Raw genomic sequence first — 26885 nt, forward strand, 5'->3', positions numbered from 1 at the left:
ACCTATAGGGTTTAAGCAAGTAGCTGTTGGTTTCAGGTATTGTTTATGTGCTACACACATACACAACAAGTGGTCGGCTGTGGTCCTGCAACCTAAAGGTTCACGGTTCAATCCCTGCTCTCCCCATAGTCATAGTTTGCATAGTTCTCATGTCGAAGTTTCCTTGAACAAGGCACTGAACCCCCAGTTGCTCCACAGCAGCCCACTGCTCCTAAATTGCTAAGGATGGGTTAAATGCAGAGACCAAATTTCATGTATATAAAAAATTCCTAAAATGTTGAACGTAAATATATATATATATATATATATATATATATATATATATATATATATATATTTTTTTTTTTTTTTTTAACAAACATTAGTTAGGCAAAACGTTTAGGCCCAGGCCCATGCTGGGGCACCCAGCACATTTATCTGGCTCAGATTTAATGACAGTTTCATCCTCCTCATGCAGCCCACATGTCTCCGGTTCTTGGCAGATGCAACATAAATGTATTGTTGTTATAATTCAACACATACACACACAACAATGTCGGGAGAAGAGACAGAAGGAGCCACCAGGGAGCATGGGAGAGCCAGGGAGCCAGGGAGAGCGGACTGGAAATTAATCATCATAAATTGTACCGTAGGGAACATTGCAATCAATGTTTGATTAAACTGGAATTTTTACACCACAGTTATAAATACATTAAGATTTGGAAATCATTACAGAATACAATGATCCAGACAAACTGGACAAAAAGCCTCATTAGAAGTATGGTGCAGAAAATCCCTGCAGTCCCCTCTTGCTTGAGAGCAGGTGGATGACTCCAGATCAGTGAAAGCCTGTGCCTTTATGCATCCCTAACCTTGGCTATGCTCGGCAGCTGAAGGCAGAGGAAGTGTGCCGAGATAAAAAGTCACGTGACCTGGATTAAGCTGCTTTATATTCTGAGCTGCATCTTTATGCTTTAAATACAATGCCTCTCTAACAAAGTGAGGCTCCAGGGTGTGTGTCTGTGGGCTTGTATTGCTATCTTTGTGAGGACTAATTTCAGTTTTTAACCATCATAGTGGCCGGAAGGACTTTTTGAAGGTATAGCATAAGAGTGTGGATTGGGTTTAGGCGTCAATACCACATCACCCCAGTCCTCCAAAGCCTCCACTGGCTCCCCATACACCAGTGGCTCCCCCCCCCCACACACACCCTGTCCAAACATCTGACCTGGAGGGACAGGGCCCTCTCCTGCTCCTCTCTGCTGCCCCCTACCTCTGGAACTCTCTCCCCCAGTACCTCAGACATTCTCCATCACTCGCCACTTTTAAAACAGCACTTATTTAATTATTATTATTATTATACCAATTATTTAAATCTGCTTTTAACATACGATACTAGTTTTTTATTTTGTTTCTCACTATCGTCATCTTTCTTGTTTTATTGCTGCTTCTATTGTTTGTCTTTACCATGTAAATTCCTTGAGTACCTTTTAAAGCGCTATACAAATAAAATGTATTATTAATACTATTATTATTATGACAGATTCAGCAAACACTTGTAGTAAACATGATGAAAGCCACCTGTGCCCCATATGTCCGGAAGTGTTAGCCCACAAAAATAGAAACAAAGATTAAAAAGACTACTTTACAATTTTGGAGATTTTAGTCCTACTTTTGGAGATCCATAAAGGAAAAACTATACTTTAAACAGCATCAGCATTGAAATTAAGAGACCTGCTATAGAAGGGGAGAAATTAACGAGTGCTGCAAATGACGTGTCACTTGAAGATCGTACTGTCACACAATAGTTCCAGATGAAAATGGCTTAAAGAATAAATACCATAATATGCAGTCAGGCATTGTAACAGAGAATGGTCCCCTGGACAGCAACGTACATAAACCTTCGTGAGCAAAGAGCCATCCATCTTTCTCTGCCCATATCAGGAAGCTGTCTAAAGACACGCCTTCTTCCAAGGCATCCAAAGTAGTAAGTCAGCGATGGCGCTTCTGGTTACACTGACCTTATAACAGTCAGAGGCAAATTATCTTTCAATTAGTGCATCAGTTCAGTCTTTTTGCAGCTTGAGAGGTTCATATTGATATTGTACTGTTCAATAGCCAATTAAGCAATTTAGCCAATAACAGCAACACAAATTGCTTCAAAGTAATGAAATATACAATCCATTAGTGATAAAAACTAATTTTGGATAACCGCAGACTAATGTCACAGAACTCCTACGGAAGGTCTGGACATAAAATTCAAAATATGAAAAAATTGCTAAATGTGCTAAGTTCTCCAAAATTACTCGTACAAGCTATTTTTTAACCAATCTGTTGGCAAAAACTACTTTGCTGTGATTAATTGATGTTCTTTGTTGTGTGTGAGGTATTGAAGATCGCATACGGTTTCTGTCTGTGTCTTACCTGCAGTCCTGCCGTGGGTTGGCCACATATCCTGGGTAGGTTCCTTCAGTGATGTCACGGCACATTTTACCATCTCTGTCTGAAGGCAGCAGAGTCCCGGCTCGCACCATCAGACCCAAACAGTGGTCAAACGTGTTCCTCTCTTCTGGACCATCCTCCGTGAAGAAACAGTGGCCTAGTGTGTCATACCCAACTACATTCTTCACCTGGGAGGAAATAGACATGTTACTGATCACAGGCTGATAGTATGTTGCATTACTGCAAAGCTTCCCTCTAAAATCTAAAACAAATCTAACTGAAGAAGTAATTGCCACCAAAGAGCCCAACTGGCTGTGAATGTCTCTTTGCACCACTTTCTGTTAGAAAGTGGTGCAGAGACTTTCATGCACTATTTTTTAAGATTGGGTGGTGCCTCTTTAGGTCCTTCATCCATGTTTTAATCTTTGAGTTCTTACCAATTAACTGAGCCAGTGAGGATGAAGGCTGATCGTTAAACAGAGCTTCAGACTAGCCATCCTTTCTGGAGTCTATGGGCACAGATCATGGCTTGAGAGACTGGATACTGTTTTCTAACATGGCACCTCAAACAGCCAGAACATTTTACTGAATCTGGAATCAGCTGGCCTGGCTCTGTGTGCTAAGCTAACTCGCTGCAGCTGCAGACAGTATCTTCATATTTATTGTGCAGACTTGAGAGTGGTATGGATCTTTCCATCAAATTCCCAACAAGGAAGCAAATAAGTGTACTTCCAAATATGTTGACTGTTTTTTTTAATTATGTCCCTTAAAAATGTATCAAGTAAAAACAAATCAATTTAAATGAATACAAATTCTTAACTAACCAGCAGTCCACTGGAGCTGTGGATGGTTACGCAGCGGGAGAAGGAGTGGTGGATGGAGAGATCGCTGACAGAAGTCGGGGGGTCATAACCTCCCTTCTCGTCCACGTCTCCGTTCATATGGAAATGGATCGGGTAGTGTCCCATTGTCTGCTGGCCCATGTGCTTCAGCTCCACCCCAGATATATGAACGGCACTGAAGCCCCGCTCCACCTGATGATGACAGAAGATATATTTCAGTCAGAAATATTTGCAGGAAGACTGATGGAAAAAAGAATGATGAGAGGGAAGTAAGGACTACGTGGGGAAAGGGATGGAAGAAAAAGAGTGCGGAAGGAGGGATGGAGGACAAACAAAATAAAACGGAAGGAGGTTAAAGTCCACAGGTAGAGAAAGGATGGCATGGATAGAAGGAAAAGAGGGGATTGAGAAAAGAGGGGAGGAGGGCAGTAGGAAGAATGAAAGGAAAGGAGCAAGGGGAAGAAACATTGGCAGTAGGGGAAGGGATAGAAAAAGGATGCAGCAAAGATGGAAATATAGCTTAGAGGAAAACAGAATGAATAAGAGAAAGAAAGGATGCACTGGAGGTAGCGAAGCTAATGTGGGGCGACAGGCTCAGTGGTAGAGCAGTCCTTCAATCAGAGGATTGGCAGTTCGATCTCTGGATCCACGAGCTTTGATGTGCCCTTGGGCAAGACATCCATCCATTTTCATCCGCTTTATCTGGGGTCGGGTGGCGGTGGTAGCAGGTCCAGCAGGCTGACCCAGGCTTCCCTCTCACCCACATTTACGAACTCATTCTGGGGGATCCCGAGGCGTTCCAAAGCCAGCCGGGAGATATAATCCCTCCAGCGTGTCCTGGGACTTCCACGGGGTCTCCTACCAGTTGGACGTGCCTGGAAAACCTCTAATGGGATGGGAGGCGTCCAGGAGGCATCCGAATTAGATGCCTGAACCACCTCAGCTGACTCCTTTCGACACGAAGGAGTAGCGGCTCAACTCCAAGCTCCCTCCTGATGTTTGAGCTCCTTACACAATCTCTAAGGCTGAGCCCGGGCCACCATACGGAGGAAACTCTTTTCGGCCTCTTGTATCTGAATGCTGGAGGTCATGGTGTTATATATACATATATAACACCATGACACTATATAGATACTATATGACACTATATATATAGTACAGTAGCTGCTTGTAGCTCAAAATTAAGATCATTCAACATGTTGGTCAGATCAGTTAAAAATGCCAAGTCTAGCAGCCACTGATCGTCATTTAGCTGGTTGTATTCTGCATGTTTAACAGCATGGAGACACTCCGTTATCTCCGGACAGAGCTCTCGAAATCTCTACAGGAATTTCCCCCTACTAAGTCAGAGTGGAGTCAGACTTCTCCAGATGCACATGGAACATCCGTCTTTGAAGAGCTTTCGCTTGAATAAGCGATCTTTGTTGCCACATCCATTACTCTGCACTTGGCAATAAATCCATTCAAGTGGCCGACCATTGCGGGCGCACTGTCCGTGGTGATTGACATTAATTTGCATACTGGGAGCTGGATTTTGTCGACAAAGTTTATTTTTTTTGAATGGCATGCGATCTACCTGCACTACCTCTGTGATCGACTCGTAAAGAGCTGGTCCACTGTTCCACAACCGGATGAAACCGCACTGTTCGTCTTGAATCTGAGGTATGACAAACGGTCGGAGCCTCCTTTCCAGAACCCTGGCATAAGCTTTCTCCGGGAGGCTGAGCAGTGTGATGCTATGATAGTTGCACTCTGCGGTCCCCCTTCTTGAAGATGGGAACCACCACCACCCCGGTCTGCCAGTCCATGGGCACTGTTCTCGACCCCAATGCGACATTGAAGAGGCATGTCAGCCAAGACAGCCCAACAATGTCCAGTGCTTTCAGCATCTCAGGGCGGATCACATCCACCATGTCCTCCTTGTCACCATGGAGCTTTTTGACTACCTTAGTGGCCTCTGCCAGGGATATGGGTGAAACCACCCCCAAGTCTTAAGGCGCTGCCTCTTCTCTAGGGGAGATGTTGGCCGGGTTTAGGAGTTCCTCAAAGTGCTCTTTCCACCGCACATTTATATCCCCCATCTGGGTCAGCAGTTCGCCTCTCCCGCTGATAACAGCCTGGAGTAGCCTGCTTTCCCTTCCTGAGCCATCGGATGGTTTGCCAGACACTTGGGCAAGACACTTAACCCTAAATTGCTCCTTTGGTGTGTGAATGTATGAGAATGCTAATGTTAGTTAGAGTCCTATTGGTAAGGTGGCACCTTACATGGTAGCCCCTGCCATCAGTGTATGAATGGGTGAATCACACTTGATTTTCATTGTAACTTCAGTTGAAAGAGTACAACGTTTGCTGTTTATGAAACAATATTTAAAAAATGCAAGCAGATACAAAGGCTGCTCCTCTCATCTTGCAACCCGCTGGTTTTAACACAACTGTAATAGCCCAACTGTCAAAGGGGTTGATGCTCCGAGGCAATAAATTAAAGGGCTTCACTGAAATCTCAGTGAGGCTTTCCTTTCTCTCTCTCTGTGTGTGTGTTTTACGTGCTTAAAAGATGCTTAAGATATGTACAGCATGGGTGTTGTTGAGCATCTCAACCTGCTTTAATTGAGCTTTTAATTGTTCATCAGAGCATTCATTGGCCAAATGTGGAAATATGTGTTTGTGTGAATGGGCACAGGGGGCTTTGCACTTCAGGGGCCATATGATCCTTTTCACTTAGCACCATGGCTCTATGGATGGCAATGTGGGTCAGCTGGTCAGTATGGAAGAAATTGCTTTGTTGAAGAATATTTCACTTAGGTCCAACTTTGAGAAACAAATCTCTACTTAGACTCTACTTAGGTTAACACAGACGATTATGGTTGGCATTCATGCATTCTGAGGCCTTGTTCACACCTTGCATTAACACGATCACAAGGCGACAGCTCTATGTACGTCCCCAGGCATTAGAATACGTCTCCAGTGATCACTTGTAATCGGACCTCACTTCCTTGGTCTAAATGAATACTCATATAATTTTTGCTTTTTAATCAAGTCTGAACGGAGCCTGAGAGCAGGGACTTTATACCTGTAGTCTGTGAAGGGGGAGGAGACCTTAATAAAGGCCAATAATCGTTAGGTTCACAAAGGCCTAAAGGCCAACAGAGTCTGGGGCTTTCCTGGATAATTAGTGTTACATAAATTGCTATTGTAACTTCAGAAGATCAGGGGGGAGTCTGAAATTCTGGATCAAGTGGAGTTCCAATTTAGAATACACATAAAGACAATATCAACGAAATAATGAAAGTAAAACTAAAAATTGTCTTAATTTCTTCTACATCAGCAAATTCTAAACATCTATCGAATAAATTGACAAAACAAGCCCAACTCGAGGTCCACTTCCACAGAGAGTGGAACATCCTTAAAGCCAGTCTGTGATGCTAGAAATAAGTATGCCTTGGTCTCTGCCTCTTTGTTCTAACTACTGTTATAAAATAATATCAGTCATTCCACATATTAATTTGCCATGTGCTTCTGTTTGTTGCATAGGGTGTGTGTAATTTTAGCACAATGGGCACAATCGGGGTAAAAACTAAAAAACAGGAGAATATACTCCACATGGCCCAGCAGGTTGGAAACGATGAAGATGTAAGTTATCTGATGACGTTATATGTTGGCTATGGAACGGGAATAGCCACAACCGCTACGGTTAGCATTAACGCCAAATTTTGGGTTTGATCAGTTTATCTATTGTGTATTAACGCCCATGAGACACACTCTGTCTGAATAGTTTGTGTTGTGTTGTATGTTGATCATCACATTTTCGTATTGCACTGGTGAGAAATGGCATTTTGCCTGCTTATTGGCTGATAATAATACACCTTGCAGGCTGTGCCAGGTCTGGTCCCAGTTTCCTTGTTCCGGAGTAAGTCTTTGCTGAGTGCTTGTCTTCAGGCAGCATACAATGGCCGCTGGTGGAAGCTGGTTCATGTGTGAATTACCTGGTTAACTGCTCTTTAAATGACAAGGTGAGGACAACAATGTACCTTCAAATGTCCACCAAAAGTGTCAAAGTCGAAGAATTTGCAGGCCTCGTTGCCATAGCAGCCGGGTTCCATCTCACCACGGAGCAGGATGTTACGGCTCAGCAGGCCCACCTCTGCCCTCATGTCCACCCCGTCCACTTCCTCACCCATGTGGATGAACTGGGCCTTACCTGTGTACACACACAGACACGGACACACAGACACACACACATACGAAAATAGTGAACAGGCACTTGTATACGCATAACACATACACATACTCTGTTACTGACACAGTGTTTCATAGAGTTAGGTTAGGTTAGAAAGCTTTAGTAATCCTGTGGGGAAACTCATTTGCAACCCAAAACCCTGACAGACAACAATAGTCACAGTCCACAACAAGAAACACAAAGAATAAAGAACACCAGAAGCTGTGATACGAGACATTCATCATTAAATCATAAAGCAATCTAACTGCTGCTGGAACAAAATACCTTCTAAGTCATTCAGTAGCACACTGAGACATCCTGAGTCTCTCACTAAATGAGTAATTGATGGCCTTCAAAAGAAACAATCGTTTTTAACTTGGCTCTTCTACACCTACAGTCCAGGTTAAGGCCAATTATTGAGCCAGCCTTTCTGATCATCTTATTGATCCTGTTTTTAGTGTCATCTGAGAACTTTTGGATGTTACATGGCACAAGTCTCAATAAAAGAATAAATAAAATAAAATAAAAGAATAAATAAAAAATAAATAAAAAGGGGGGATAAAACCGTTCCCTGTGATATTACAGTTTTTGTTAAACAGTTTTTTATTAAGCCTGTGGTTGAGACAAAAGGTAATCTAAGACCCAAGCAATGGTTGTTTTTAGCTAAACGGATTGTATAGCTATTGGATTGTATGAAAAACACGACAAAAGTAAAAAAAAAAAAACATGATCCGAACAGAGCTGGCAGTTGTTTCTAGAGTTCATAGAGTTTCTGCAACCAAACTAAAAGCCGGGGACAGCTTAATTTAGGTGGCAAATTGTGGCTAGAACATATGTAATTTTTGCTGCAAATGAATGGCTGCCTGCTGCATTAGTTTCAAAGCAACTTTTTGTACAATTTTCACAGTACTTTACAGTAAAATCAAAGCTGTATACTGTAGTAACTTTTACATAGAGATTCCGTACTACTGCTGTACGGCTTTGCTTTTTTGCTTGGTTTAGTTCCTTGCCTCTCTTTGGTCTTCCCTAAGCGTAAATTGGAAGTTTATAATGAAAAGAGACTATCAGGGAACAGGTGCTGGGAAGAGGCCTAATTGGCCTCAGCTGAAACTGTTTAGGTGTTTTGTGTCTTGTCCCTAAATAAAGCTGAGCAGGGATGGAGCTGAAATGGAGCTTTTTCTGGCCATTTTGAAAATATAATGGAACCCACACATGTGATGCTATGCATAGGAAGGCCAGTTGTAAAGCTTCTCTCACCAGCATTACTGTTTTAAGTTGTGCTAACATAATTGCACAAGGGTTTTCTCATCCTCCATTAGTCTATGCGATGAGCAAACACAATGTACCATTAGAACACTGAGTGATAGTTGCTGGAAATGGGCCTCTATACACCTATGTAGATATTTCATTAAAAATCAGACGTTTCCACCTAGAATAGTCATTTACCACATTAACAGTGCATAGTGTATTTCTGATTAATGTAATGTTATCTTCATTTAAAAAAACAGGGCTTTTCTTTGAAAAAAAGAGGAAATTTCTAAGTGACCCCAAACTTTACCCCAAACAGTAGTGTGTGTGTGTGTGTATATATATATATATATATATATATATATATATATATATATATATATATATATATATATCTCAGTGTTTCCCCTACCGTTATAATAGGGGGAAAAAAACCCTGAAAAAACCCGCCGCCCCCCTGTAATTTTTTTTATAACGCCAGATATCAGAAGTCATTTACGGTTCTCTTTCCTATAGAACAGGTCTACACCTTGTTCTGTTATTAAACAAACTAAACGGCCGTACGTTATTGATCGTATCTACATGACAGCTCGTCTACTCTGCTCAGTGTTGCGCACGGCCGAGTTCCGACCCGATGCGCTGCACACAGGTGAGACACAGTGGACACAGAGAGAGAGAGAGGTGAAAAATATGTTGCGTGCTTTTCACAATAAGATTTGCTGCTTTAAGCTATCAGCGCGATCACACCAGACGTGACTTTTAAAAGTGCAGCCGCTTCAAAAACGCCTTGGCAAAAACACGCCGGGCAAAACAGCCCAGTGCTTCTGTGGGGCGGGCCTGCGTGCGCACCCGCAATAACACGGCTCGTTCGTTAGACAGTTTTCAGCTGCCTTCAAAGGAAGTCACAGAAAAATTGACTTCCTGTTAGTTCCGATCTTTAGGCTACTTGTAGTTTACAGATCACGTTCTGATTTATTCATACGTGTTTATAAATATATGTTTATGTAGAAATGTGTGTGTAGCTGCATCCTTTGTTCTTTTTATGTCTGCCTGTGAAATACATTACTAGTGTGTTATATAAATACAATTTTGTATTAACAACCACACAAGATTTTAAGATTAAACATGAGACGAATAGTCAACAATCCAGCATTAAGTGAGACATCACTGTTAGTCTACAACACTGAATAATGTTTCCACCAGTAAACCTGAACATGCACACCTCTCTCCAGTGTGACAGTGATTATAACCGCAGAACTATTGTAGTGTTTTTTAAGCTTAGTTTGTCACATTTGGACTTGCACATCTATGTAAAATACATTGTTGATGTGTACATTACAATGCATGAAAAATGATAATTAACAAGGGATATTATTATGAAGGATTTGTAATTGTATGCATATGAAGGTCACTTTTATTACTGTAGAATGATTAATGTGTGAATGAATGTTAGACAAATATTGCATGCTGCATGTCGCATGGACTGCCGCTTTAAGGAATTGTAGTTATCTTGTTAGCCTGAGGGGGCGGAGCCGAAAATTGACTTTTGAGACAAAAGGGGAAGAAGAAGAAGACGAAGACGAAGAAGAAGAATAGTTCCGCCCCTGAAGTGGCAGGCCCAATAACATGGTCATATCCAGAGGTGATATAAGTATTAACCAATAGGAAGGGCCCTAAGTCCCGTGAATGAGTAGAAAACTAACTTGAATTCAAACGCTCGTTGTCTTTCCGTCTGCTCAGCGAACCCCTCAGACCTGTGGTCTGGAGTCCGCTGTAGATCTGAAGAGCCCGATCGAGAGCATAAGCTGTCTGTTATTTTTATTAAATATACTTTTATTATAACTCTTTTGGATTCCAGACCTTATTCCCCACACCACCTCCCAGGATCTTGAATTTATAATCTTCACTAAATAGATTATAATTAACTGGAGGATACACTTTTTTCTACACGTAGACCTTAAACCCTTAAATATAAACAGGAGCCCAGCCACTTTACGGACGAAACTCATTTTGTTTTTTTAATTAAAATAAAAGTTGGATAAAATCTCCATTGTCCTCTCCTTATATGTAGTCAGGTGTCGGTAGGTAGAACTGCCAGTGCCGCTGACTCGTCGCTCTCCTGGCTGGCGCCACACGCTGCCACGGACTCTCCGCTGCCAGTAATCGCACTCGCTGTCTCGCTTGCCATTAAAAAACTGGTGGGAGGGAAATGAAGACGCTGTAGACATCTTAACACTGATTAGCCAAGACTCGACACATCAAAGATCTTCTATTTGCGAAGATCACGACATCAGCTTATTTCCGTGTCTCACTCAAACAAAAACTCTTCGGATCTACACGAGTCACGTGGATGACATATTTTGATTTCAAAACGGGGAATTTCGCCGAAAGGTGACTGTAGGAGCTATTTACAAACAATATAAGTTATTTTTGTTCACAAGTGGTATTGTTTATTTATAGTCGTTTACGTAGGTTTTAGTTTGTTAATTGGGTAATGCTGTGGGCACCTGGTGTACTTAAAGGAGTAGGCGGGTACAGGACCGGGATGCACCTGGGTAAGCCTATGGTTTTTTGCCAGCCAGCCAGCAGCAGCGACAGGTCAGCATGGGAGAGGCAGCATGGGGAGTTTTGTTTGTTTATTTGTTTGATTATTTTAAGTTACAATAAATAGCAATAAAACCCGACTCCCACATTGGACCCTGCATTATTTTGGCTGCGTCAATAACGTAACCTACGGTGCATCAGTGGCTTTTGATATTGGTTTATTTTCTTTAATTTATATTTATTTATTTGGTTTATGGGACAAATGGCCGCTACAACAGTAAAAAACCTTGCCTTTGAACCGACGAGACGGATCCATCACCGTTGAGCCAGATGGAGCGTTTTGGATTTTGAATGGATGGACAACAGGAAATGTTTTATTCATCACTCTTTTGGATCATCGACGGGTAAATTGCTTTGGCCCAGATCAACAAGCGACAAGAAACTGGTATGTGATTGGACAACGGCTAAACGACTGGAGTTTAAAGTCAGTATTCACATCTGTTACGCCCCGTGGTGGCTCGGCGTGGGACGCAACATAAAAACAACAGATCCGGACAAGAGCGGGTACAGTCACATTTATTTACAAAAAAACGCAACACAGGGAACAACAAGGACTGTCAGTGGCACCAAAGAAAAGAACTTAACAAAACCCCACCCCCCCCCCCCCCATTGACAGGTGCTTTGCACCCAAAAAGTACAGGGGGTGGTGCTCACTCTAACCAAGGGTGTTAACACGTAAACCTACGAGTGTGCAATATGTAAACCCCAGGGTATCTTACCTGTCCTCATTGACCCTGTGCGCACAACAAAAGGAAGTAACAAAGACAAAACCAATGGGCTGCTAACAAGAAATAGGTTAAACAAAGGTGGGGTAACTAAAGACAAAACATAAACAAGGAAACAAACAAGCAAGCACTAACAACTAGTGATGGGACGAGCGACACTGGTGCATCAGCACTGTGCCGAGAGCTCAAGAGGGAAACCTCGTATCGGTGCGTGTATTGCTTTAAGAAAGAATCACGTGACCGATACAGGAACTGTGTCGTTTGGATGTGCCGCGCCAAAGTGTGTTTATCAGGAAACAAACTGTATCAACATGTCGTGGGTTTGTCGGATGGAGTTTTGCTTGATCATGGATCGTCCTAGGAAGTTTTCCCCGGTGTGGAATAATTTTGATCTTGTGACGCCAAACAAGGTAAATCTTTTTCTCCTTTATATACTATTTTTTACGGTGGCGCATTGCAATCACTTTATCAGTTTATCAAGTGAATGACCTGTGATTCATATGATAGTCAGTTAAAGAGCCTTACAGTTGCTTTATTCATGTCATCATGTAATTATGAGATCCTGACCTCGTAATCATGAGATAGGGTGTCTATTTTGTTTAACAAGTGAATGCAATGTTCTGGTAAGAGGTTTGAATTGTTTTCAGATGAATTAACTTTTTATGTTATTGTAGGTGAAGTGTCGGCTCTGCTCCACAGAGCTATCTTATATCAATAAGAGCACTTCATCAATGCTGAGGCATTATAGAGCTCGGCATGGCAATGAAGAATTGGCAGATACTCGTGAGAGTACCCCAGGTATGTTAAAATTCTCTCTAAAAATTGTGCTAAAAAAAAAACATGCATGCAAAACGACAGGCTCCAGGCCTGGTATCAAACCTCCAACCCTCTTGCTGTGAGGTGACAGTGCTAACCACTACACCACCATGTCATCTTATGTCTATTTGATATTGTTTGTAAGAATTACAGCCCTTTTATTAAGCTTTTGACAAAATAGTTCCTTTTAGCTTGCAGTTCCTAACAAGCAAGCAGTGGATGAGGCAGTGGTCAATATGATCATCAAAGACTGTCAGCCACTCAGCTTTGTTGAAAATGAGGGATTCAGGGAGCTCCTGAAGCTTATTGTACCCTCGTATGCTCTACCCAGCAGGAAGGTATGTTTAAGAATTTTAATTATATGTTTGTACTAACTATATAACTATATTTTATTGGTGTAACAGTATTTGTATGGTTATTTTCAGACCATCAAGGACTTGGTGAGCCAGAGATATGAGGAGGAAAAGGAGAAAACCAAAAAGGACCTCCAGAGTGCTGTTGCTGTTACTTTAACAGCTGATATGTGGACGTCCATGAATATGGAGGCATATCTAGCTGTTACTGGCCACTATGTGGACAAAGAAAGCCATGAACTCCATTCATCAGTCTTGGCAGTGCAGCATTTTCCTCAGAAACACACTGCAGAAAACATTGCCACGGTTAAAAGGAGCCTCATGGAGGAGTGGGGCATAGCAGGAAAGGTCAGGTGTCTTGTCACTGATGCAGCAGCAAACATGACTGCATGTGCTCGAATGCTGCAAATACGGCATACCATTTGTATAGCCCATTCCCTGAATTTAATTGTGAGAAAATCATGTGATCAAATCCCAACAATAACTGAAATACGCAACAAAACACGACACATTGTGACATACTTTCGATCGAGCGTGACTGCTAAAGAGAAGCTCACTCAAATACAGCAACAGCTGGGAACACCGGGCCATAAATTAATAAACGAGGTGCCAACACGATGGAACAGTACCTACCAAATGTTTGAAAGAATGACTGAGCAGAAGGAGGCAGTCTGGGTGTCACTGGCCTCATTAAAACCTGACATCACTCCACTGACTCCAGAAGAATGTCAGATCATTGAAGAGATGCTCAGGGTTCTTGTTCCTTTTGACCAAGCTACAAGAGAACTGTCTGAGGAAAAAAGGGTCTCTGGGTCGAAGGTCATTCCCATGATGAGAATGCTCCACATTGAGCTTCAACGTCAGGCCACAACAGTGACACAAACAGCTGCTCAGCAACTGGCTGAAAACCTGAGGAAGCGGCTAACTGACGCTATTTGCGGCATAGAATCTCTCAGTGTGATGACTCTGGCAACTCTGTTAGATCCCAGATTTAAAAAGAATGGATTTGTTAGTCAGCAAAAGGCAAGTGAAGCGGTGAAGAGACTGCAGTCAGAATGTGCAGAAGAAATGAGGAGCCAAGAGCCTGACCCAAGAGAAGAAGAGCCTAGCTCTTCACATGGGTCAGAACCCAGTCCAGGTATGAAAATACATTTTTGTGGCACTTTGTGATATGATTTATCATGTGATAATGAAGTAATGATTAACTATTTTTTTAGGGCACAATCTCTGGAAGACTTTAGATATGGAGGTTGCAGAGACCCAGAAGACGAGGAACGCAACAGCTGACTCCATTATTGAAGTCCAACGCTACCTGGCAGAAACAAACACACCCAGAAACCAAGATCCTTTGCAATATTGGAAATGGAACCAGAACATATACCCACATCTTCATCAACTTGCACTTAAAACTCTCTGCTCACCATCATCGTCTGTACCATGCGAAGGAGTATTTTCCAAGGCTGGGGAGCTGGTGTGTAAGAGGAGAAATCGCCTTGGAGCAAAGACACTCGAAAAACTTTTGTTTCTCAATAAAAATTCATGAACTGATCACTTTTTTGTCTTTTATTTCATATGATTTAACAGTTAAGTTGACAAATGTGCACATAAGTTAAAAAATTGTAACTCTGAATTTTTACTCTAATTTGCTATATTTTACATACCAACTCAGTTTTAGCATTTACACGAACAAGGACTTTCTTTACCTGCAATGATTTTATAACTACTGCAGGGGTCACTATTGGGTGACCAACACAGTATCAATACAGTGCCGACACAGTTTGTTTAGTGTGTCAATACACTCCTTGAGGTATCATCGTCCCATCACTACTAACAACCAGTCAGCGCTCAAACCGAGCTCTGCCTCAGCTCAGCTCAGCTCAACTCAACTCAACTCAACTCAACTCAACTCAACTCAACTCAACTTCAGAGACCCGAGTGCAGCATGCAGGGGGCAGAGAGAGACGTGACAAAACGGAGGACTATTAACAGGGGGACTGGTTGATTGGAGATCTGGGACAGGTGGGTTGATTGGATGACTGGAACCAGGTGTGTACATCTGTGAAGTATGAGAAAGACAACAGGAGGGGGAGACAAAACAACAACAAAGCAACACAAAACAAGCACAATACATGTGCGCATACCAGACAGGACACCGTCCGTAACACATCCGTGTTTCGTGGAGTTTGAACAAGTTTGACAGCGCTGAATCGCTGTATGTGACTATTGCGCAATACTCGCGCACCACCACTCAGCGGCTTTCATTGATTAAAACCAACTTCAGTGTGTGTCTGTGGGATGAATTGAAATCTGATCGGCCAGTGAGCACCCGTTCTGTGCTTTGCTGCACTTTGCCTGCATTTGTATACAATTGTGATTGATGTGCAACAAGCAGTTGAAGAGAAACATTAAACATGTCTGACGGTGGGTTGAATGACGCTGCAGCGCCGTCAGCAAAAAGAGACATTAAGTTAACTTCTAAAGGCTTGGACTTCTACACGGAAATGTGTCAGAAAAAGAGGAGTACAAAATGTAAACAAGCCAAGAAGTGTTTGGAAAACATACGTGCATTAATGGCATCAAAGGAAAATGTAGATTCAGTAAACACTTAGCTTGCTAAGTTCATTAGTTGCTACCAAGACGCAAATGATATGCATGAATCTTTTATGAACTTACCTTTGCCACAAGATGAAGTTGCAAGGCAAAATAAAAAGCATGAAGAAAAAATGACACTGTTCTATGATTTCACTGCAAAGGTAAAAGGCTGGCTGTCTGAAATGGGTCGACCATATACTGGTTTATATGTGCAGCCAGATGAAGACGCAGATGATGTAAAACCTGAGGATAGTGCTTCTAACGTTTCAAGTGTAAAGGAAAACTCTGTGAAGACACACTCCCAGCTATCACACATTTCATCAACGTTTTCTGCACGCATGCAAGTTCAAGCCGACAAGGCAGCTCTGGGAGAGCGGCTTGCTGCTCTAGAAAAGAAACATTCAATAGAGGATCAAGAGGAACGCTTGAAGAATGAAGAGGAATGCGTAAGGAAAGAAAGGGAATGCTTGAGGAAGGAAAAGGAACAATTGGAGCTTAAAACGGAATTAGCAGTAACAGATGCAAAGCTTCGTGTCTTGGAAAACAAGTCATCACAGCGTGGTTCAAAATGTTCGGATGGCATGGACTCTTATTTTGAAAAGAGCAATTATCAAAAATTAAGTCAATTAGATCATCATGCCTACACTTTTGTTCCAGATAAAATGGCTAAAAAAGATCATGTTTGTTCTGTGTCTGATCCCACAACTCAAGCACCAGTTGTAAGGCCTAAACAAAGGCCAGCCACACAAACTGTGACTGAAAATCATGCAGGACGTGTGCAACCTCAAACTCTGACTGAGAACTATCAGAATGACATTGTACATGTCATGCAAAGACAAAATGACATCGCCGCTCTGCTGGTTCAGCAGAATCTAAGCTCTGTCCTTCCTGTACGAAATATTCCTGTGTTTGATGGAGACCCTCTTCCATACAGGAATTTCATCAGAGCCTTTGAAAATGGAGTGGAGGGGAAAACTGCTAATTGGAGTGACTGGTTGCACTTTCTCGAACAATAGACCAGGGGGCAGCCAAGAGACCTGGTGTGCAGTTGTCAACATTTACCTGCAGAGCGAGGATACCACAGAGCCAAAAGTCTTCTAGCAGAGCACTTTGGAAACGAGTACAAAATTGCATCTGCCTATATGGAAAAGATTCTCAGCTGGACACCTGTTAATAGTGAAGATCTTAAAGCATTACAATCATTCTCTCGGTTTCTTCGAGGATGCTCAAATCTAACAGAGCAAATGATGCATATTAAAGAACTGGACCTACCATCCAATATGAGGAGCATCATTTTGAAACTTCCTTATAAGTTAAGGGAAAGGTGGAGAAGTGTTGCTTGTGATCTACAGGACCGAAATGGCCGGAGAGCAATGTTTAATTATCTTGTTGCCTTCATTGAAAAGCAGGTCAGAATTGCCTCAGATCCACTTTTTGGAAACATTCAGGATTCACAACCCTCCAACTTGAAGGTTTCCAACATCAGTCACTTGACACAAAGGAAAAGGGGAAGTAGCTTTGCCACCAATGTTACTGCAGTTAAAGATGCATTCCGCACTCGGGACAGAAGAAAGGAACAAGTCTTCCTCCAATCACAACTGTCTGTTTTGTTTACACAGTTATCACTCGTTGGATAAATGCTCACAATTTAAAATGAAAGGACATCGTGATAAGATACATTTTATCAAGGAATGGGGTATTTGTTTTGGTTGCCTAAAAGTAGGTCACATCAGCAAAGACTGCAAGAGTCGCTTGGATTGCGATGTGTGTCACCAAAAGCACCCAGGAGTCCTTCATATAGAACGGCAGGATAAAGGAACAACCTTACAACAAGCCCAACAGTCTGTAATTCGTCCAAGTGTTTCAACTTCCATGTCTCAGACCTGTGGCCATATTGGAGCTGGTTGTGAACATAATGCCATCTTTTCTATTGTTGCAGTCAAAGTCAAGAACCAGAGGGACAACCAAACGGTGCAAACGTATGCTTTTTTGGATCCAGGGAGTTCAGGCACATTCTGTACTGAGAACTTGGCAAGAAAATTGAACTTGAGGGGTAAAAAGACAAGTATCCTGTTGAGAACAATGGGTCAAAAGAAGATTGTAAACACACATATTATGTCAGGTCTTGAAGTGTCTGGCATGAGTACAAATGGTTTCATTGAGTTACCTGAGGTTTTAACTCAAAAGACTATGGCTGTTTCTACACTCAATGTCCCACTACAGAAGGATCTTGATCAGTGGTCCTATCTGAAGGATGTTAAGCTCCATGACATTGATGCAGAGGTTGAGCTACTAATTGGAACTGATGCTTCAAAAGTGATGGAGTCTTGGGAGCTGATAAACAGCCAGGATGATGGACCCTATGCGGTCAGAACGAGAGTTGGTTGGGTCATCAGTGGTCCACTTTGTGGCGGAAGCAGTAGGAGTAAGAGTGGCTGCCCTGCTGTAACAGCCAACCGAATCTCTGTGGAACATCTGCACGACATGCTGGTTAAACAGTATAACCATGACTTCGATGAGAGAGCATCAGACGAGCAGATCGAAATGTCCAGAGAAGATATCAAGTTCATGAATGTTCAGAGCAATACAAAAGTATTAACTGGAGGCCATTACTGTATGGACTTACCTTTCCGACAGGAAAATTCTGTCTTGCCTAACAATCGCTGTGTTGCAGAACAGCGCCTAAGGAGCCTGAAAAGGAAAATGAACAAAACATGATAACAACATGATAACTCAAGGATATGCTGAGATGATAACTGCTGATCAACGAGACCAAAGTGATGAAAGGATGTGGTATATCCCTCATCATGGAGTCTATCATCCCAGAAAAGGCAAACAGAGTTGTTTTTGATTGTGGAGCAACTTACGAAGGAACATCACTGAACTGCCAGCTCTTGCAGGGCCCTGATCTTACCAACACTCTTATCGGAGTCCTCATTCGATTTAGGCAAGAGCTCATTGCAGTAATGGCTGACATTCAAGCCATGTTTCATCAAGTTCATGTCTCAGATGAGCACATCAACTTTCTTCGCTTTCTCTGGTGGCCTGACGGTGACACTGCAGAGTCTCCACTGGAGTATCGGATGAAAGTACACCTGTTTGGAGCTGTATCCTCACCAAGTTGTGCAAATTATGCTTTGAGGAGAACTGCAGATGATAATGTTCAAAACTTCTCTCCAGAAGTGATAAGTCCAGTCAAAAATAAATTTTATGTTGATGACTGCCTGAAATCCATGGCTTCAGAGGAGGAGGCACTGCAAATGATCAAGGACTTGAATGCTCTTTGTCATAAAGGAGGATTCCATCTTTCCGGATGGATCAGTAACAGCCGCACAGTGCTGCTGTCCATCGCAGAAGACAAAAGACCGAAAGAACTGGTGGAACTGGAACTGGATCTGGATACAGACCAACTGCCCATGGAGCAAGTACTAGGACTACAGTGGAACATTGAACCTGACACGCTCAAGTTCAGGACCTCATTACGAGAACAGCCACAGACCAGAAGAGGAATCTTGTCAGTGGACAGCTCACTTTATGACCCTTTGGGGTTTCTATCCCCATTCAGTATGCCAGCAAAATTGTTGCTGCAAGAGCTTTGTAAGAGAAACTTGGGATGGGATGATGCTATTCCCCACTCCTTCTCTGAGCAGTGGTCTAATTGGCTTGAGGAACTCATAAGGATGTCTTGGTGTCTGAAGGTCAAAGAAATCCTCATGTTACTAGGACAAAGGAGACAGGAGTGTTGTGCTTCTGGAGGCCTCAGAAAAGACAATTCAAGAAAGAAGAAGATTCAAGAAAAGTCAATCATTCAACATGTACAAAGACACAAGTTCACAGCTGAAATTGCCTCACTCAAAGGTAGCTTTAAAAACGTCCACAAAGAAAGTCCACTGTACAAACTGGACCCAGTCATGGAAGATGAAATCCTCAGAGTTAGTGGTCGGTTGAGTAAAGCAGCATTGCCAGCAGATTCCAAGCACCGAGTCATTTTGCCCAAAGACCTGCATGTATCCAAGCTGATTTTGAGCCATATCTATCATCAGCTGGGACATGCAGGAAGAAATCACATGTTGTCCAGGTTACAGCAAAAGTACTGGATCATTAATGCAAACTCTGCTGCCAGGAAAGTCATATCTGACTGTGTTGTTTGTAGCAAAGGAGGACTTGGTGAACAGAAGATGGCAGACTTGCCTGAGGAGAGAGTGGTGCCTGACAAAGCTCAAGAAAGACACAAATGGTCAAGGCCAAGAAGAAGCCTCACTCCTGGAGACATGGTCCTTGTTGCGGACGCCACAGCTCCAAGAGGGTCTTGGATGATGGGAAAAGTTGTGGATGCAAGACCAGATGCGAAGGGTCTGGTGCGCTCTGTGCGGCTTCAAACAAGAACATTCTGGAGAGGCCGGTGACCAAGCTCTGTCTGCTATTGGAAGCAGCAGTTTGGCATCATGGACTAATGCTTTCTCTATCTTTCTCTACCTCTATTTTCTCTCTGTTTTTCTGTTACAGGTTCATCAACAAGATTCACTTTAGGTTAATGCATGCCGCACATATAATATTCCTAATTTAGTTTGTTAGTAGAATACATGTTGCAGGAATAGTTCCGTTTAAGATTATAAATAATTGTGATTGCATGCACAATTAGGGGCTGGAATCTAGGAGCTATTTACTAACAATATAAGTTATTTTTGTTCACAAGTGGTATTGTTTATTTATCGTCGTTTACGTAGGTTTTAGTTTGTTTATTTGTTTACTTGATTATTTTAAGTTACAATAAACAGCAATCAACTCCCCGACTCCCGCATTGGACCCTGCATTATTTTGGCTGCGTCAATAACATAACCTACGGTGCATCAGTGGCTTTTGATATTGGTTTATTTTCTTTAATTTATATTTATTTATTTGGTTTACGGGACAAATGCCACTACAGTGACAAGTTTGCAGGTATGCAACTGGCTGTGGACCTCCCTGATGCTCTCTTGTCTGAATGGGTGCAAATACCTGCAGGCAGGTTCAACAAGTGGTGGAAAGCCTGGAGTCAGCGGGCTGTTCTAAAAGCCCAGTAATGGCCATGGTGTCGCAATCACATATATTACATCATATCTTATGACTGTAATGTGTGGGTACCCACATACTTTTGACCATGTAATGTATCTATTACGTTTTGATGGGAATGGGGCTTTTGAGTTTTGAGAGGGGTCATCATGTAATTACTCAAGCTTGAGGATTGGTTTCTTAGACTTGATTATCATGGCTTGCTCAAAAATGGTGCTCCAGAGTGGCACGCATGCAGGAATTAATGAAACAGATTAGTCAGGAGGAGCCTGACAGGAGCTCTGGCCTCGGGCTCCCAAAATAGGAATTATGCTCTGGATGGCCAAATACCCGCTGATGTCAGAGAGCCTCAGAAAAATAGAGAGCAAGTGGCAGGGGGTGGAGTCCTAAATCCACAGTAGAAACAGAAACTTTTCTTTTTTGGTGGACAGAATCGACAGCTATGAGAGGACACGTCATGTCACGTTTTTTCTGACTTTTAGCTGCTGCGTGCAAGGAGGATTTTTCTCAGAGACATAGACAAAGGCCATTTGAATCATACAGGAGAGACCAGTGAGTACTAACAAGGCTGGCTTGCAGAACTTCTGAGTGTGAGCGTAATGCAGTAAGAAAGAAAGAAAATAAGTGTATGTGTTCATACTAGCATGCGTGTCAGTATATGTGTGTCAAAGTGAATGGACTCAGTCAGGAACACAGAGTGCTCCAGGATGCAGGCTGAGACTTTCCCTTCGCCCTAAATCAGACCAAACACCTTCCACTGACTCCCACACACTGCTCTAGGCTGTCTAAACCGCGCACACACACACACACACACACACACACACACACACACACACACACACACACACACACACACACACACACACAGAAGAGTTCCGAGCAATAAAGTTGGTTTCAGTGTGTGATTTTAATCTGTTTGGGCAGACATAAATGCCACAGCTAAAGAGGGATTTCATTCCAAATCACTATAGGCTATCTAAAGGAGAAACACAGTCACTCACTGTTTTCAATAAATACCTAATACCTGTATTCAATAAATCCGAAAAGAAATCTCAGGTAGTAATAAACCCAGTTATTATTAAACAATGTAATACTTAAGATTTCAATTCTTGTTGAATTGCCGACACCTGTGGTGACTGATGGTGACAGCTATCTCTACAGTATCTAGCTAGTGTGTGTGTGTGTGTGTGTGTGTGTGTGTGTGTGTGTGTGTATGTATATATATATATATATATATATATATATATATATATATATATATATATATATATATATATATATATATATATATATATATATATATGAACACTGAACAAACATGTTTCCAAGAGGTTCCAGGTAGGCTACATGTATCAAACTGAAAATACTATATACAGTATATATTTCCTCATAATGGTGATCGACACATCTGGTGATGCCGTTGAATGTGCGTTAGAGTTTTGGATTTATTTTTCTTCACATCCCTTACAGCGGTAGGGCTACGCTGACACACTGTACTCGTCTAAGGCACATTTATTTATATTTATTATTATTTTTTTTTAATATGTTTATTGATCAAACCTCAGAAAAAAAGTGATACAAGCTGTGATTGTAGTTAACAGGGTTTGACAGGATTTTTTATTTTTTTTTAAACCCACAAATTCAAAGGAAATGGCAGACAGAGGAAAATAAAACTACATAGCAAAATAAAACAAATTATACAAAATAATAGAATGAACAAAACAAAAACAACAAGCAAACAAATGAAAAGGGGAGGGGGGGCGGGGGGTAAGCTGTTGGCAGAGGGCTGGTTATTTACATAAGAAAGGAAAGGGTCCCAGGTTTTATGAAATTTCTTCAAAAATCCTCTGACAGTATGTTTGATTTTTTCAAGGTGTAAAAATGGCATTACCTCTTCATACCAGGAGTATGTGCTAGGCGGCTTTGGGTTCTTCCAATGTAGCAGTATCTGACGCTTGGCTATCAGAGCAGCAAATGCAATAACATCAGCCTGACGACTAGTAAACCTTCCCACAACAGGAGACACACCAAATATAGCAAGCAAAGGGCATGGAGATATATGAATATTAAAGACAACAGAGGGTATCAAAAAAGGATGTCCAGAAAGAGTGTAGTTTAGGGCAGGAGAAAAAAGTGTGTGTGTGGTCTGCTGGAGATTGAGAGCATCTAATACAGAGTTCATCTGTTTCAGGAAACAGCTTTTTCAGCCTGGCCCTTGTGTAGTGAATTCTGAAGACAACCTTGAATTGGATGAGATGCATATGTGCACAATTACAAGTAGTATTAATTCTGAGCAAAACATCACTCCACCAGAATTCATCTAGTGTAACACCTAGTTCCTTTTCCCAAATATTCATCAGCCCTACAAGAGGAGGAATTTGAGATGAGAGAAGACCATGGATTGAAGAGATACTGTTTTGTGAATCTGGGGAGGACATGATGTCTTCTAACAAAGTTTTTTCAGGCAAAACAGGGAATGAAGTGAATTGTGTTTTGGCAAAATTGCGCAACTGAAAATATCTGAAAAGACCCAAATTAGAAATACCAAATTTTGTGGCTAGGTCAGTAAAGTTTCCGAAGGTCCCACCTACATAAAGGTCATTAAAAGAGACAAAGCCCATATTTTTCCAGTGGGCAAAGGTTTTGTCTATGCTTGACGGTAGAAACAGGTGATTATTGCATATGGGAGTCAGGGCAGAGGGAGATTTTAGCCCATAATGGTACCTGAACTGTTTCCAAATTTTTAGTGAGGAGAGAACAACAGGATTATTAGTGTATTGGGAGGGGTGCAAAGAGTAGTGCAGAGAGTAAGGTGGAAGTACAAGAGTTAGCTTCCAAGACACACCAGACAATATTTGGGCGATGGCACCATTTTTTCAGCATTTGAATGTTAGCGGTCCATTTGAATGTAAGGCAAAACTCTGTTACTTTGGGTCTTTCTAAATTTCTTTTCTGAATTCTTGGGATCTTGCCAGCCCAAATGAAAGACAGTATAACGGTGTCCAATGACTTAAAAATGATTTGGGAAGAAAAAGAGGGAGGGTCTGAAAAAGAAATAAGATTCGAGGTAACACGTTCATTTTGATGGTTTCAATTCGGCCAACAAGTGAAAGGGGTAATTTGTGCCATCTTAGAAGGTCTGATTTGATATTTTCAGTCAGCTTTATGAAATTATCTTTATGCAGGGACTTGAGAGAGTGGGAAATATTGACACCTAGATACTTAAAACCGTTGGGGGAAAAGTGAAATGGCAAAGTCCCTGGGGTAATGAATTTGGCTGGTTGATTAATTGGGAAACAGAGACTCTTAGCAATATTCAGTTTGTACCCTGAAAAAGTACCAAACATCTTCAGCAGATTCACTATTTCATCAACGCAGTTCACAGGATCTTGCACATATAGCAATAGGTCATCCGCATACAATGACACTCTGTGCTCCATGCCTCCTCTGACTATACCTGAGAATGCTAAAGAGCCTTTAAGGGCTATGGACAGGGGTTCAATGGCCAATGCAAATAGTGAAGGTGACAGGGGGCATCCCTGACGTGTGCCACGTGTGAGAGAGAAGGGAGAAGAAATTTCAGAGTTAGTTTTAACGCTAGCTACAGGTGCAGAGTATAATAGGCGAATCCAGGAGATGAGTTTGGAGCCAAAACCAAATTTGTGTAGTACCGTAAACAGATACTGCCACTCAACGCGGTCAAACGCCTTCTCTGCATCTAAAGAAATCACCATCTCTGGGGTTGGAGAAGCAGAGGGACATAGAACCACACTCAAAAGTCTACGCACACTAGATGACAGTTGACGGCCAAGGATAAAACCTGATTGGTCTTCTGAAACTATACTTGGAAGACAAGTCTCAAGTCTGCGTGACAGCACTTTTGCCAACAGCTTTACATCATTGTTCAATAAGCTTATAGGCCTATAGCTACCACATAAATTAGGGTCCTTGTCCTTCTTTAATATAAGAGAAATCAACGCTTGGTTGAGTGTTGGGGGCAAAACACCCCTTTCTAGAGAATCATTATTGACTTCTAATAGTATAGGAGCAAGTTGTGTTGAGAATTTTTTGTAAAATTCCACTGGATAACCATCTGGGCCAGGGCTCTTGCTACTCTGCATTTGAGAAATACCATAACAGATGTGTCAAGAGGGGGTTGTGATTTGTAGAGCGTAGAATAGAGGGAAGCAAACTCTGAGTTTATTTTTGATGGGTCGGTAGTCAGAGTATGAGATGAATCAGAGATTTGTGGTATAAAACGGGAGGCATATTGATGTCTAAGTTGTGAAGCTAGAAGGCGGCCGGCCTTATCCCCATGCTCATAGTAAGTCGCCCTTGTACGTTTTAGTAGATATTCTGCCTTCACTGTTGCTAGTAAATCAAATTTGGTTTGTAATTGCAGACGGTTGGTTGTTAAATCTGGGTTAATTGTCAAGGCCTGTTGTCTGTCAATGTCCAGCATTGAGTCTAAAAGTTCCTGCTGTTTTAATCTCCTGTTTTTAGTTATATGTGCACTGAAAGATAGGATACCCCCACGAATAAATGCTTTTAGTGTTTCCCATAAGAGTGATGGGGATACCTGATCAGACCTGTTTGTTTCTAAGAAAAAATCTATATTTGTCGACACAAAGTCACAAATATCTGTGTTGGCTAGTAAGCCTGAGTTAAGTCTCCATCCTCCTTGGTGTCTGTGCGAACTAGAGGGGAGACAGAGGGCTAAGATGTGAGGTGCATGGTCAGAAATGACGATGGCGGAGTATTGTACAGAGTTAACAAAAGAAAGAAGGGCCTTGTCAATAAAAAAGTGATCAATGCGGGAATAAACCTGATGAACAGTGGAGTAATAGGAGAAATCTTTAGCATTAGGGTGAAAGAAACGCCAGGGATCAACGCATATATTTATTATTTTTACAGGACTTCTTATTGACACTTGGGTAAGCCCCACTCCCCACTGCAACTCTGGGAAGCTGTCAGAGCTAGGTTATCATGGAGCCACACTGTCACAAACTGACCTCACTGTTTCACAGCATTTAACATGACAAGCTCCAAATCCACTAAACCAGCTTGAACATGTGCTCAACACAGTGAAAGTAGCCGGCTGTTCAAGAGCACTCTAGACCAGACTTCATGAACGTCTAGTTAGTCTGAGACTTTACTTGATAGAACAAGTACATCAGAACCTTTCCTTCCAGCTCTGCATGGTAGCATATTGGTCACTATTCTCTAGGTGTGGGAATCACCAGCGGTCCCACGATTCCATTTTATCACGATACTTGGGTCCCGATTCAATACTATCACGATACTGCGATTTATTGAGTATTGCGATTTATTCCATTTTTCCACCGCAAATTGACCCCAAAGGAAAACGTTGTCAACATATTGTATCTAAGAAGATACCATTTTCAGTCTGTTGACCTCACTTTTATTGCAGCAAAATGTGATTGTCAAGCAGACAAACTGACCAACATGTCATAGATGTTACACCTGACAAACTGAACTGTTTGTATTACTGTTTGTATTACAGTCTACATAGTCGTGTCATTAATACAGTCTAGTCACTTCATTCGAGCTGGACGCGCCGGAGAGGGGGCGGGGCTTATCTCCATGCAGGTTCCAGTACTGCTAGAGGACCCGTAGTCAGTTTGATTTATGCTTTTTTTACCGTCTTCGACCAGTGCCGTGTCGCGCATGTTGTCCCGTGTGTCGAGCAACAGCTGTGCAGCAGCGGCGCTACGAGTGGCAGGAAGTCAAGACGTCTGCTTTAAACACGGATGGCGCATTTCTAATTTCTTTCTTCGGTGCCTCCATGTTTGTTTTTACCAACTTCCTAACATCACGCTGATTCGGGACCTCCGCTGACCTCACCAGAAAACAACACAGCACCATCTAATTGACTAAAAAAGCAATTGATGTTATTTTTCGAGCACCAAAAAGTTTATAATTGATTAAATAAAAGATTGTGTATCGATACAATATCGGCACGCAAAATATCGCGATACTATGCTGAATCGATTTT

The 26885-nt window shown here is 42.0% G+C and overlaps 1 protein-coding gene across 1 annotated transcript in view; it reads right to left on the reverse strand.

Annotated features, from left to right (window-relative positions):
• The window catches only part of cemip (cell migration inducing hyaluronidase 1), a gene marked incomplete at its 5' end in the record, with an annotated part of 138084 nt that overhangs the window by 74248 nt on the left and 36951 nt on the right, over window positions 1–26885 (reverse strand). Inside the window, 3 exons of the mRNA XM_079217571.1 lie at window positions 2404–2609; window positions 3246–3455; window positions 7292–7461. Of these exons, the coding sequence (XP_079073697.1) occupies window positions 2404–2609; window positions 3246–3455; window positions 7292–7461 (586 nt within the window). The remainder of the gene's footprint in view (window positions 1–2403; window positions 2610–3245; window positions 3456–7291; window positions 7462–26885) is intronic.

This window comes from Taurulus bubalis (genome assembly GCF_910589615.1).
Source record: "Taurulus bubalis genome assembly, chromosome: 4".
NCBI lineage: Eukaryota > Metazoa > Chordata > Actinopteri > Perciformes > Cottidae > Taurulus > Taurulus bubalis.